At 41.5% G+C, this 15,640-nt stretch overlaps 1 protein-coding gene across 2 annotated transcripts in view; it reads left to right on the top strand.

Moving 5' to 3' along the window:
* The window catches only part of pcdh15b (protocadherin-related 15b), a 409,107-nt gene that overhangs the window by 164,245 nt on the left and 229,222 nt on the right, over window positions 1-15,640 (top strand). For both annotated transcript variants that reach the window (XM_073815853.1, XM_065242769.2), the window contains exons 16-17: window positions 4,697-4,829; window positions 5,098-5,177. In XM_073815853.1, coding sequence (XP_073671954.1) covers window positions 4,697-4,829; window positions 5,098-5,177 — 213 coding nt within the window. The remainder of the gene's footprint in view (window positions 1-4,696; window positions 4,830-5,097; window positions 5,178-15,640) is intronic.

Here is a 15,640-nt window from a genome sequence, read left to right as displayed (position 1 = left end):
CTGGCAGAGGTCATTTGACACCAACGAGGACATATTTATTAAGTAAACACATTGATTTTGATTAATAAAACACTTAAAATCCTACTTATTGCCCCTTTAAGTAATGCTGAGATGGAGTGGTGAGCTCATGCCGCGTGAGTAATGCTAAGATGGAGCGGTGCGCTCATGTTTCTTAAGTAATGCAGTGATAGAGTGGTGAGCTCATGTTGCTTAAGTAATGCTGAAATGGAGCAGTGCGCTCATGTTGCTTAAGTAATGCTGTGATGGAGGGGTGAGCTCATGTTGCTTAAGTAATGCTGAGATGGAGCGGTGCGCTCATGTTGCTTAAGTAATGCTGTGATAGAGCAGTGAACTCATGCCACTTGAGTAATACTTGAGATGGAGCGCTGCACTTATGTTGCTTAAAGGGGCAATCAGTAGGATCTACCCCCATCTAGTGGTGGAATTGTATTTTGCATTCAAACGAACAGTGCTTACTAGCTCCTCCCCTTTCCAAATGCGTGTTGCAACTACGGTAGCCGTTATGTAATCGCTGATCTCCTTGTCCGTTGCAGCTGGTTCACGTGTTCTCAATGAAAACGCGTTGTGGAAACGCGTTGGTAGGCTAGGGCTTTTTGTCCCTCTATGCTATTATAGTTTATCAATACGGCGGAACGATATGGATGCCTCCTTGGACTTACCCGTTCAATGTAAGTAAAGAGGAGAAATTCTAAGCTTACAAAGAAAAGTCAGATCACTGGCAGAGGTCATTTGACACCAACGAGGACATATTTATGAATAAACACATTGATTTTGATTAATAAAACACTTAAAATCCTACTTATTGCCACTTTAAGTAATGCTGAGATGGAGTGGTGAGCTCATGCCCCGTGAGTAATGCTAAGATGGAGCGGTGCGCTCATGTTTCTTAAGTAATGCAGTGATGGAGTGGTGAGTTCGTGTTGCTTAAGTAATGCTGAAATGGAGAAGTGCGCTCATGTTGCTTAAGTAATGCTGTGATGGAGGGGTGAGCTCATGTTGCTTAAGTAATGCTGAGATGGAGCGGTGCGCTCATGTTGCTTAAGTAATGCTGTGATAGAGCAATGAGCTCATGCCGCTTGAGTAATGCAAAGATGGAGCGGTGCACTCATGTTGCTTAAGTAATGCTGAGATGGAGCTGTGAGCTCATGTTGCTTAAGTAATGCTGAGATGAAGCGGTGCGCTCATGTTGCTTAAGTAATGCTGTGATGGAGGGGTGAGCTCATGTTGCTTAAGTAATGCTGAGATGGAGCGGTGCGCTCATGTTGCTTAAGTAATGCTGTGATAGAGCAATGAGCTCATGCCGCTTGAGTAATGCAAAGATGGAGCGGTGCACTCATGTTGCTTAAGTAATGCTGAGATGGAGCTGTGAGCTCATGTTGCTTAAGTAATGCTGAGATGAAGCGGTGCGCTCATGTTGCTTAAGTAATGCTGTGATGGAGGGGTGAGCTCATGTTGCTTAAGTAATGCTGTGATGGAGGGGTGAGCTCATGTTGCTTAAGTAATGCTGAGATGGAGCGGTCCACTCATGTTACTTAAGTAATGCTGTGATGGAGGGGTGAGCTCATGTTGCTTAAGTAATGCTGAGATGGAGCGGTCCACTCATGTTACTTAAGTAATGCTGTGATGGAGCAATGAGCTCATGTTGCTTAAGTAATGCTGAGATGAAGCAGTGCGCTCATGTTGCTTAAGTAATGCTGTGATGGAGGGGTGAGCTCATGTTGCTTAAGTAATGCTGAGATGAAGCGGTGCGCTCATGTTGCTTAAGTAATGCTGAGATGGAGCAGTGCACTCATGTTACTTAAGTTATGCTGTGATCGAGCAATGAGCTCATGCCGCTTGAGTAATGCAAAGATGAAGCAGTGCGCTCATGTTGCTTAAGTAATGCTGTGATGGAGGGGTGAGCTCATGTTGCTTAAGTAATGCTGTGATGGAGGGGTGAGCTCATGTTGCTTAAGTAATGCTGTGATGGAGGGGTGAGCTCATGTTGCTTAAGTAATGCTGAGATGGAGCGGTCCACTCATGTTACTTAAGTAATGCTGTGATGGAGGGGTGAGCTCATGCGGCTTGAGTAATGCAAAGATGGAGCGGTGCACTCATGTTGCTTAAGTAATGCTGTGATGGAGCAATGAGCTCATGTTGCTTAAGTAATGCTGAGATGAAGCAGTGCGCTCATGTTGCTTAAGTAATGCTGTGATGGAGGGGTGAGCTCATGTTGCTTAAGTAATGCTGAGATGAAGCAGTGCGCTCATGTTGCTTAAGTAATGCTGTGATGGAGGGGTGAGCTCATGTTGCTTAAGTAATGCTGAGATGAAGCGGTGCGCTCATGTTGCTTAAGTAATGCTGAGATGGAGCAGTGCACTCATGTTACTTAAGTTATGCTGTGATCGAGCAATGAGCTCATGCTGCTTGAGTAATGCAAAGATGGAGCGGTGCACTCATGTTGCTTAAGTAATGCTAAGATGGAGCGGTACGCTTGTGTCATTTGAGTAAAAGTAGTGGGAGTGTTGTGCTTGAGTAGCTTTAGTAACATTGAGTTGGAATGGTGCACACATATTTTTTTTATAGTTGAGTTTGACGTTTAATTGAGGGTTTTTGCTTGAGGCAGCAGGTGTATTATATGAAATGGACAGATGGCAGTTCAGCGTGTAGGAACCAGATAGTTATTTTCATTTCCCCATATTTTATAGTTTAATCAGACTGTTATCTGTTATCATATCCAGCTTTACAAATCTGCTTTGGAACATTTCCAAACAAAAAACTATCCACAATCCAATCTGATTTTCTGCAACACACATATTCCATAATGTCTTGACTGTAAATTTGGAGATGGAATGGAATGGAAGTCAACAGAGTAGACAGTCTGGTACGACCACCCCTGGAAGCTCAATACTGACATTTTAAATCAATACTGACATTCTGTAAGCAATTCTGCTTTAGAAATATACTCAAGAACATCTGATTTTGTCCATCTGACACATGGAAGAAGGGAAATTAAGGGCTTTTCACTGTAATTGGCTCTTCCTCCCCTCCTATCCAATTCATACAATAGCAGCCACTGGCCTCTGTAATCCTGTCTGACCACAGAATCACAAAACAATGAGAAAGCCAGGTGACGTTTTGGCTAAACTCAAGGTGTAGGATATTATTGTCATTGTCATCTGATGTGCTTAGTGTGTGTTAAATGGAGAGTTCATCTAAAAATGAAAATCCTGTCATAATTTCCTGTATGAGTTTCTTTATTCTGTTGAACACAAAGGCTGCATTTACACTTTAAATCTTAATGCACAGATCCGATATTTTGACCATATCCAATTTTTTTCCTGCCTGTTTACACATTTAGATACGCCTTATTTCCGATGTCCCACCCAGACAGAGTTCTAGTTTAACTGGGTATAGTGTTAGCTATCTAACGTTAATATCATCATCACTTATTTAAAGTAAAGGCCATTGTTAATGATTACATTTGGCATCATCATCATCATCCATACTGTCTCTCTGTCATCACATCTTCCTCTGAAAAACTTTCGAAAATTCGGGGAGTCGGCAGCTAGGTTTATCGCCCAAAACTAATTCCAGTTGCTCATAAAATGGGGAAGTCGTTCTGTCCTGAAAACTGCGGTTGTCGTGTTCCTTAACTTCCTTATACTTGTCTTTAATGCTCTTTATTTTGCGCTGCCATTGCAGCCAGGTGCAGCCACGTGTAACTCCTCCTTACTTCAGGTGCGAAATGATGACAGTCAGCGCAATCCGTCGTGTAACTCTGATGTCATAATCAAGCTTAATAGGATATGTGTGTACATGCAGTTCGGATGTCTGGATATCGGATATGTTTTCGATAAAAATCCACATTTGGAAGTGGCTCAGATCGTATAGGAAAAATTTGTATCTCTGTAAGTTTTTTTTGTGTTTACACACCTGCAGCACTATCCGATCTTTGTTAGATGTGAGCACAAAATCAGCTTTTTTGTGACCGTGTAAATGCAGCCAAAATAATATATTTTGATGAATGATGGTAAGCACACAGTTGACGGTACCCATTGACTTCCATATTATTTGTTTTTCCTACTATTTATTTTTTTTTCTTACAGAAAACAGCATAAGGATGGGTAAATAATGACAGAATTTTCATTTTTGAGTGAACAATCCCTTTAAGATATGGGCTTTTAGCTGATAAGGTAGCCTTAATAAGGCACTTAAAGATTAATAACAAAAGATGGGAATTTTATTTTTCTCATGATGTTTTCTTCAAAACAAGAAATCTTGGCTGTTTTTGTTCAGCTATAATGAATGGAAACTGATCCTTTTAAAGGAAACTATTCTCCTGAAGCTATTTTATGCAGAACTTAAAGCAGACTCAAAGTCAGTATTTATAGTCTATAGATCTATTCCACTTCTATCTAATGTGTTCTTGAGAGTGTATAAGAAATGAACTAATGAATGTAATGAATTTTTAGTTTTGTTTATTGAATTGTTGATCCAAATTGCAAAGCTAGTCTAGTCTTCCTCCATGAATCACTTACTGGTTGCCCCATGAAAATTAAGAGCTCTGAGCCCTCCCCCTGGACAGCATGCTAAATATGCTTTATCTTATTACTCTATTGATTACATGTTACTGCGAACTCGTAAAAGAAACCAAACGAAATGCAAGCTAATGTTCTGCCTGTTGTTTTTTCAGAAGTTCCATCATCACAGTTTATATTGAGGTTCTGCCACCCAACAACCAGAGTCCTCCTCGTTTCCCTCAGCTCATATACAGCCTGGAGATCAGTGAAGCCATGAGGAGTGGAGCCACACTGCTTAACTTACAGGTGACTAACCTATCCTCTCCACACCACACATCATCTCCACATTGCTCATTGCTCATACTTCCTCTGGTAACCCGAGTTACCCAGATTAAGTTTTCAGGAATCCTATAATGTAGACGTACCGAGACATTGAATACTAGAATGTGACGCTTTTCATAAATTGAGAGAAAGTGGGTATATGTTATGACTTTTGCTGACAGTGGTTTTCCGTTTTGACTTTTGTGGAATGTAAATAAATTAGTAACAGGAATGTGTCTTCTGTCACCTGCAGGCAACAGACCGTGAAAGAGACCCCATTACATACACCATCCTGAACGGAGACCAAAACAACGTCTTTGAAGTCTCCCAAACGTAAGCTCACTTTGATGGCTCTGCTTAAAAACAGTTGTGGTTTGGGTTGTATAGTTGTTTTTGTTTGTTTCTCTTTATCTGTATGTGTAATAAACTACTAAGGTCCCATTCTTTAACAATTACTCTTTGGGGTCGTTCACGGCGGGGGCGCCGCAAACTCTTTATTTTTCAATCACTCCGCAAAGAGACTTAGATTACTCTGCTGATTTTGGACATAAAGATATGATTTATACATCATTTTAAACGTTTAAGTCTCTAGTTTTTTTCTGTCCACTCCCAATAAAAACAGAATGTTGTGCTTTTAGCATAATTAGAAAAATAAACATGATGCGTGTTCTGTTCTCTCTCCCTCAGTGAAGTTCTTTCAGAAACGCATATCATATGCTGAGTTGTTTCATCCGAGTGCACCAAACATGACATCTAAATCCATATTTACTTGTGTATGTGTGTCACTAAAAGTTCTCCAGACGCGAGTGTTTTCTTTGTGCTGCCGTCAAACAGTACACATGAAGGGCACACACACACACAAACACATGAGTCAGGAAATTTGACGCGGTTTTTAGTAATCTTATAAAAGACGCGATTGCAAATAGCACATCTAAATCCTTATTTACTTGTGTTTATGTGTGTGTGTGTGTCACTAAAAGTTATCTCAAGATGCGAGCGTTTTTTTGTGCTTCAGTCAAACAGTACACATGACGGGCAAACATGTCACATACACACGAGTCAGGAAATTTGACGCACTTTTTAGTAATCTTATAAAAGACACAATTGCATATAGCACATCTAAATCCTTATTTACTCGTGTGTGTGTCACTGAAAGTTATCTCCAGACGCGAGTGTTTTCTTTGTGCTTCTGTCAAACAGTACACACGATGGGCACACACGACATAAACACACAAGTCAGGAAATTTGACGCATATTTTTGGTATTCTTATAAAAGACGCGATTGCAAACAGCAGATCTAAATCCTTATTTATTCTCATCTATGCGTATACTGTAACTTGGCACAGCAGGTTTATTACACGCAGGATCACACGCATGTCCACATATTCCTTTGTGCTGCTTTCACTATCAGCACGTGAGTAATGGAGGCAGCGGTTAACAAACATTGATAAATTTGCCGGTCCCTTGTTGTGTTTCTACTATAATGATTGGCAGTTCTTCTTTTGAGCATTTGTTTATTTTTACCCTGTGTTCATTTTTTACGATGGCCAAACAGTACTTTTACCAGAGTTCAATAACACTACACTACATACCTTACTAGTTACCATGATTACTATGGTAGGCTATTTGTAGCCAAAAACATGGTTACACATTTTTGTAGTAAAACCATGGTTTTTAAAGGTATACTTGTGAAATTAATAGAAAATATTTCGATAGAAAGAATACAATGTGTGTCTGTGTATTTACATTCTATTGAAAAATGAAGGGGTTATAAATTCCCAAGTAAACCTCATCATGGTTTTACTACAGAGAAAGTTACATTCCTACAAGGCTCATTATGTGGCTCATTATGCATTTTTTTGTTTCCTCAACTGTCAATCCCAGATTATTTAGGAGCTTTCTTGCCTTTTCGCATACAGCCTTTCCTAGCAAAATGTGTCTTAGAAATTTTAAATCAATATATTGTTTCATGTGACTGAGTAGGCAGCACGATTTTCACATAATTTTGAAGAAAAAACTGTAGACTACTAGATCCTGTTTTAAAACGTCTTGGGAAACATGTTAAAAATGAGTTTTGTGGACTTACATCAGTGACTTAAAAAATAGCTTTTTCAAAATACATGCATAAACATTTTTCTCTCAAAAATACAAACATGTACATACATGTTGATCATATAATATTGTAGCCCAGTTTGTGCTGAACACAGTGTTATGAGACTTTTGCCATTAAGCAACTGAAAAAAGCACAAGTATCAGTGCAGGTCAAAACTTATCCAGGGCTAAAAACCCCTTAGACCCCAGAGGGTTAATTAATGCATTAGCTAACATGAGCAAAACAGGATAATTTTTTTTTTGTATTGAGTATATAGTTGAAATTAACAAATAACTTTACCAGTATCTCTCCCAACTGGATGTTTTGGAAGTGAATCAAGCAAACACAATTTTTAATAGTTAGTACTCGCTTATTTATCATTCAGCAGGGACTGGTTGAACGCTATCTAATTAATATTCATGAACGATTTTAATAAGGTTTCAAAAGCACTGACCCTGTCCCATGTTACAGATCGCCCCTGATTAATTTTCTTTTGACATCAATTCTGTACATGCCCTGGTATGAACCACATTACATTTTCACACAAACATGGTGCAAAATTAATAAGGGTCGATGAAATTATTAATGCCTCGGTTTCAAAAAACAGCTTGAATTTTTCCCCATCTGAGCTATTTCAGTTTTGGTTAATAATGCATTAAACAATAGTACATCAGTGCAGTATTTTTAGAGCAAAATTATATTAGTTTAATGAGTAACAATGTCGGTCAAGAGAGTACCAACCTCTCTCGCTCTTTTTCTTTAGTAAGGCATTGAATAAAGCCTGTTATCGTCTAAAGTTTTCATGATTCTGCAGGAGGCAGGACAATACAAACAAACTTACTGTCTTTTTAAAAAAGCAGGCAAATAATAAATGTGGCTACTTATGTGGCCTACCTGTGCTTATCTCTCACTCTTACACCTCCTTCTCTTTTAATCCTCCTCCCCTCAATGCCTTCTGCTCCCCATAGAGCTCACGATAGAGCCGTCTGTCAGAGGAGATTGTGTAACTGTGGAGTCTGGATAAATGTGACTGCAGGCTGAATATGATGATATAAAGTGTATGTTCAAAAAGCATTTTCATGGAGGCTGGAGGTTTAGGGGTTTCCTTTAATACAGTAGGCAAAAGGGAATTTAAAGTTCAAAATGACTTAGATTTTCAAGTGAAAGGAGTTTTAAATGGGTTTTAGATATTCTCATTAGCTGAGCTCTAATAGCTTCTGTATTAGGATTCATCTGGAGAGAAGAGCAGACAGTTGGTGAGGTCATCACTCCATCTCAGCCGCAAGCTCTCACCTTTTAACACCACAGGATCTTCTTCCAACTTTAATAACTTTTTTATAAATCGTTTTAGTTTTTTCCTTGGGGTTCTTTTATAATGTTAGTCATATTTTGATTCTTTTTTTTGGCAATTTTGGCAATTCCATCCATTACAGTAAAAACTCTGATAATCTATAAAATAAAATTTTATTAATTTTTTTTGTAGCACACCTCATAGTTTTACTTTATTAATGCAGATAATGCACAAGGTAAAAAATACATTGGTTAAGGAGGAACATATTATAGTATTATATATACAGTATAGACGGTTTCAGCAGTAACAACATAAACAAGCTGCTTTCGTGGTCATCGCGTAATTTCCGGTAAATTCTGTGAAGAATAAATAACAACAAAGTCCTTTAAAAATAGTTTATTTATATAACTAGCTAAATAAACAACATGTAGATTACATAGGAAACCAAACATTTGTTATTTTCGACGAGGTATTTGTAAGAGTTCAGTTTCAACAACTAGTCAAACCATTAAACAAACAGAAACCGGAAGTACATTTCAGACCAGACGCTTATCGCGTTACCACATTTGCGCCCAATGAAACGGTTTATACAGCCACAAAAAAAGACCAATTTTAGTATTGTGGCCATTTCAGTCCAGTGTCTGTTGAATCTCAACAAAATCAAACCTCAGGAGTGACATAAAGTCACCCAACAGCAAATTTAAAAGACTGAGAGCATGATACATAGGACACATGAAAGATGTGACTAAAAAGTATTTTATTTTATTTTTGTTTTTCCTAAAACAAGATTGGAAAACACGGCACTTTTTTGTAATTTTGACCATGTTTTCCCCATTTTCAGTTAAATAAATGCAAAAAACCAAACATTATTATTAGAGAGAGAGAGAGAGAGAGAGAGAGAGAGAGAGAGAGAGAGAGAGAGAGAGAGAGAGAGAGAGAGAGAGAGAGAGAGAGAGAGAGAGAGAGCTTAGTTGGCTCTTTAAGTAGTCCGTTTAATTGCATGCAATTACATTCTTTTAAATTCTAAAATCCAGTTTATTTTTGCAGCTAACTTAATTGTCAAAAGCTTACAAGGTCACATTGTGATTGTTTATGTATTCATAAATGTTGCATATAACATGTTTATGCTTTAGAGCAACCCCTTGTAAATGTCAAAATGATAAAGTTGTCATCTTTTCTATGGAGTTTACATTAAGCACTGAATTAACAAAAAAAATAAAGCTTAAACTAAATTAAAAACTTAAACATAACTAATATTAATAATATCAAATAAACGTATTTTAGGCCCAGTAAATAGTAAATGACAAAACTGTGACAAAATTGATAAAACAGAACTTAATTGCTACAAAAATAAATACATTGAATAAACAGAAGCACAGCATCTAGAAGTTTACAACTCTTTTAATGTTTGTGGCCCTGCTTTTTAATAATGGGAGGAATTATATTTTGGAAAAACATAATTCAAATTATTATAATGCTACGTTGCTGTCTCACATAAAAACTTCTTTCCTCTCTTTAACACAGGAAGACATTTTAAAGAAGTTTGATTCTGTGTTGAATCTCCTTTAGTCCTCTACAGAACCTGCAAGTGAAGAAATGATAACAGACTATTTATTTAAGGGATAATTAATCTTTCTAAATGCACATTAACCCTGAAATGGCATTTTCAAGCGTAAACAAGATAAATGTACAGCTCAAGATTGGAATGTGTCTTTTTGAAATACATCCACAAGAAACGCTTGCATAACCAATACAACAACTGCCACATTAAAAAATATGTGCTCGTGAAAACTGCAGAAACTATATAATACAACCTGAAACTGCAGGAGATTTCAAAGTCAAGCCATTTTGTATGGTTTATAGACATTAATATTGTTTCCTACAACTGGACTCAAATGATAAAATCCATGCATAAATCAAGTTTCAGCTTGGCAATTCTCAACATTTATCTTTCTGTTTTATCATTTTAAGACAACATGACACTGCAGGATTAAATGACTATCCATGAAAGTTCTTTCAATGTCAAAAAAAATCTAATTTTGAGGATTTTGGCTATGTTTTAATATAACCTGTTAGATAAAGCCAAAGTAATATAGTCAAATTGTATTTTTTTCTCAATCAGTATGTAAAATTTCTGTATTTCATAGTTGATGTTTAGAAATGGAATACACATTGGACAAAAACGTCTCGGTTACGGATGTAACCCTCGTTCCCTGAAGGAGGGAACGGAGACGTCACGTCGTGACCGACGAATTGGGAACTCGCTTAGAGAGACCAATCTGCTTCGAATACTACTAAAACGCCAATGAACTTGGCATTGAGATATTTGCATAATGCTGGCGCCGCCCCGCCAGGTGCGTATATAAGCAGCAGGTGCAAATGTGACCAGTCACGGAAAGTAGGGACACAAGTCGGATCTGGGCATTTTGAGTTATTCACAGATTCTGAAAGTGCAGTTTCTAAGCTTTCCAACGATGTGTAACACATGGAAATCTGATAAGATTTGGAGAAGTTGTGGCCATTTGAATATAGGAACTCAGAAATACTCAAACCGAGAAAATCGAGACGAAAGGGACTCTTCTTTTCAGCTAGGGGAGACAATAGGGCTCATTTACATCTCATTTAGCTAAGCCATGCCCCCTGTAAAACCCTTTTTGAGATGTTCTAGCATCATATGTAGTATTTTATGACCAAATGACAACCCGCAAAAATAAACATGACTCTTTTACCTTTGTGGGGATCACAAGTCGAATCCAGTCTGTTTCAGATTATCCAATGTCCATATTTGTCCACAAATGCGTATAATCCGTGAAATATAGATTGTTCACATCAGATTTCGCATGAATGTCTGGTAATACAATATAATATATAATCTGAAGGCTATTTAAATCGTAACATGTAAGGGTATATGAGCTTACATTCCGTTAAACACATGAACCCGCCTTCAAAGTTTGTATTTAAAATAGGGAAGTAGTATAATAGATCATCCAAACAGCGCCGTCGAAAACGTGACATCCTTTAGAGAGGTTACCAATGGCTCGCTCGTTCCTCCATCAGCCAATGACTTCATGGAAAATATTGATAGACAAAACATGTAGCCAATTATATGAAGAATACAACTATATCTGTGTAACTTCTGTGTGTTTGGACTCATGCTGCGCTGCAAGAACTGACATACAGATGACGTCAAAGTACCGCGAGAGCGAGTCGAAATTAAACTACTCCGTAAGATTTCTTGAAGAGCTCTCGCGGTACTTTGACGTCATCCGACTGCGGCGCCGCATAAAGCCAGTGACGCGGCTGACGTACGATGCGGCTGACTGTTATTTGTTTCGCCCCAGCTTCTTTTATTTTTCTTTTGTTTTGTGCGCCCGAGCTTTACAGTCTGGGGAGACGCAGGCTATAAGTTTGAAAAAAAAAAAAAAACTTTGCAAACATATCTGAGGAACAGGGCAGCGCGTCACTACAGTCACGTGACTTCACGCTCGAGCCGGAAGAGAAGACAATGCTGAATAAAGTCGTAATTCTGCTATTTTTGGACCAAACTGTATTTTCGATGCATCAACACAATCTTACTGACCCACTGATGTCACATGGACTACTTTGATTATGTTTTTATTAACTTTCTGGACATGGAAACCATACATAGATTTTCAATGAAGGGGAAAGCTCTCGGACTAAAGCTAACGATAAAACATCTTAAACTGTCTTCCGAAGATGAACGGAGGTCTTCCGAGTTTAGAACGACATAAGGGTGAGTCATTAATTACATTATTTTCATTTTTGGGCGAACTATCCTTATTTAGTAGTCACGCTGTTCCCTTTGTGGGCGGAGGCGAAAACACAAGCTTATACAGTATGTAAATATACACACAGACAATGACGCCCCCCGCTGCACGCTAGAATCTCCGGAAAAACAAGCCTATTTTAACAGCAAAATGTACGCTTTTAAATATACAAAAACTGCTATCTCAAACATGGAGAGGCTTCTTCGTGATCTCAACTAACAGATTCTGCAATAAAACGAAAATCACAAATTTCGAAAAAAAAACTTTGTTTCTCATTTTCTCGAAACTTGTGCTGCCGACTTGAGTCCCTGGTTTCCGTGACGGGTCACAAATAGGGAAATTAGCTTCTTTTTCGCTGAGAAAGCCGGAAAGTGTGACCGGCCGTAACAGCAGGTGGCAGCACCTGTGGCGACGGGACGTGACGTCTCCGTTCCCTCCTTCAGGGAACGAGGGTTACATCCGTAACCGAGACGTTCCCTTTCAGTCGGTCACTACGACGTTACGTCGTGACCGACGAATTGGGAATCCCTATCAAAACGCCACTAGGGGCTGACCTCTTCCAGTGACTGCGTAAAAGCCCTCCGGTTCCACTTAAGGAGGAGGAGGTAGGTTTTAAGGCAGAAGGCCGGGCACTAGATGTTCCTTTAACCCCACAGAAGTGCCAGCGACTGGGAAGCGCCCTACCTGAGCGGGATAGGAACGCTGCGGAAGCCACCACCCGTCTTAAGGGCTAATGGTGGGCGAAAGTCAACCGTAGTTGAGGAATAAAGACAGCCGTGGCTGTGTAAGCAAAGCAGTGCTCTGCTAAGGGAAACGTGGGCTGGTAGGATTAACCCCACGGAAAAATACTCACAAAGGAACCCGGTGGGACACAATGTGGAGCCCGAGCCAGACACGTAGGTTCGCGAGGATACAGCTAGTGAAAGGCTGACAGCCAATGCTCCGCAACAAAGGCTGCCAAGGCAGCGGAGGAAGAACAATTCAAACCATTACGCATTTTTGTTCTGAAGGCCTTCCATACTGACACAGTTATGAAGCATCAGTTGGAGGCTGCAAGCCGACCTGCGAGACTGTTCTCCGTGCTCCCCCTGGTGAGGAAAGAACACGAGAGGATACAGGCTCGATACGAACACTGTAAAATCTAATGAACGTATTAGGTGTCGCCCAACCAGCAGCTCTACAGATGTCTGTTAGCGAGGAACCACGAGCTAAAGCCCAAGATGAAGCAACACTCCGTGTGGAGTGCGCTCTCAAATTAAAGGGGCAAGGAATACCCTGAAGATTATAAGCCAGGGCGATAGTATCAACTATCCAATGAGACATCCTCTGCTTAGTGACAGCTTTCCCTTTCTGCTGGCCACCATAACAAACAAAGAGCTGGTCTGAGGTCCTGAGGCTTTGCGTGCGATCCACGTAGAGTCGCAGTGCGCGTACGGGGCACAACAAAGCCATGGTTGGGTCTGCGTCCTCCGGAGGCAGCGCTTGCAAGCTCACCACTTGATCTCTGAAAGGAGTAGTGGGAACTTTGGGCACGTAGCCTGGTCTGGGCCTCAATGTTACGCTTGAGGCAGCAGGACCAAACTGAAGGCACGAATCGTCAACAGAGAATGCATGTAAATCCCCTACTCTCTTCACTGAGGCCAATGCTAGCAGGGTCAGAGCTTTCATTGATAAAAGCTTCAGACTCGCAGACTGCAAAGGCTCGAACGGGGGGGCCTGAAGGGCTTTCAGCACCATGGACAGGTCCCAGGGAGGAATAGAAGGAGGGCGCGAGGGGTTTAGCCTACGAGCGCCTCTTAAAAATCTAATAACCAAATCATGCTGGCCAACTGATCTGCCGTTGATAAGTGAGTGATGAGCAGAAATAGCAGCGATATCAACTTTAATGGTGGAGGGTGACAGCCTACCGTCTAACCTATGTTGAAGATATAAAAGCACGATGTTAATAGGGCATTCTCTGGGGTCCTCGCGTTGCGAAGAGCACCAGGTGACGAAAAGGTTCCATTTAAACGCGTAAGCCCGTCTCGTGGACGGAGCTCGTGCCGCGTTGATTGTGTTAGATACCGCTTGCGGTAAATCACCTAAACCTTGCGCGCGCTCAACGACCACACATGGAGATCCCACAGGTCGGGGCGCGGGTGCCATAATGTGCCCCCTCCTTGAGAAAGAAGGTCCTTCCTCAGGGGAATCCGCCAGGGAGGGGCTGTCGCGAGGAGCATTAACTCTGGAAACCAATTCTTGCTCGTCCAATATGGGGCGATCAGTAAAAGGCTCTCCTCGTCCTGCCTGACTTTGCACAGCGTCTGTGCGATTAAGCTCACTGGGGGGAATGCCTATTTGCGCATCCCCCGAGGCCAGCTGTGTGCCAATGCGTCCACGCCGAGGCTGCCCTCGGTTAGTGAATAAAATAGGCGACAGTGGGTATCGTCCGGCGACGCAAACAGATCTATCTGCGCACGACCGAACTTCTTCCAAATTAGCTGGACCGTCTGGGGGTGGAGTCGCCATTCGCCGGGGCGCGCAGCTCGAGAAAGCGCGTCCGCTGCTGTATTGAGCGAGCCCGGAATGTGAATGGCATGAAGGGACCTCAGATGCTTCTGACTCCAAAGGAGGAGATGACGAGCGAGATGCGACAGGTGACGGGAGCGCAAACCGCCTTGACGGTTGATATACGCAACGGTCGCAGTGTTGTCGGTGTGTACTAGTACATCCTTCCCTCGCAGCTCCGTAGCGAAGCGTACAAGTCCCAGATATACTGCCCACAACTCTCGGCAATTGATATGCCAGTGCAACTGGGGTGCTGTCCACACCCCTGAAGCTGTAAGCTCGTCGTACGTGGCACCCCAGCCCGTGTCGGACGCATCTGTATGTACAACAGCATGCCGAGCGATCTGTCTCATGGACACACCGGACCTGAGAAACGCGGGGTCCGACCACGGGGGGAATGTTAGGCGACACGCAGGTGTAATGGTTACACGATGGATGCCGGCGCGCCACGCTCTCCTCGGGACTCGATCGTGAAGCCAACGCTGAAGCGGTCTCATATGGAGCAGCCCGAGCGGTGTCACGGCCGCTGCTGCTGCCATATGCCCCAGGAGCTTTTGAAATTGTTTCAGCGGGACCGCATTCTTCCCTCGAAATGAACCGAGGCAAGTCAGAATTGACTGGACGCGCTCTTCTGTCAAACGCGCCGATAAACCGATCGAGTCCAGTTCCATCCCGAGAAAAGAGATCCTCTGCGTGGGGCAGAGTTTGCTCTTTTCCCAGTTGACCCGAAGACCCAAACGGGCGAGATGCCGAAGCGTTAAATCTCTGTGTTCGCAAAGCGTCCGTCGAGAATTATAAGCCAATCGTCGAGGTAAGCCAATATGCGAACGCCGCTCTCTCTGAGGGGTTTTAACGCCGCCTCCACTACTTTCGTGAACACACAGGGAGAGAGGGATAGCCCGAACGGTAAAACTTTGTACTGGTATGCCCGTCCCTCGAATGCAAACCGGAGAAACGGTCTGTGACGAGGGAGAATGGACACATGAAAGTACGCGTCTTTCAGGTCTATAGCCGCAAACCAATCTTGGGGGCGAATTGAATTGAATATTTGCTTCGGTGTTATCATCCTGAAAGACCT

This window comes from Paramisgurnus dabryanus, chromosome 1 (genome assembly GCF_030506205.2).
Source record: "Paramisgurnus dabryanus chromosome 1, PD_genome_1.1, whole genome shotgun sequence".
Lineage (NCBI taxonomy): Eukaryota > Metazoa > Chordata > Actinopteri > Cypriniformes > Cobitidae > Paramisgurnus > Paramisgurnus dabryanus.
The sequence above is the reverse complement of the archived record's forward strand: the minus strand, read 5'-3'. Positions and strand labels throughout refer to the sequence as shown.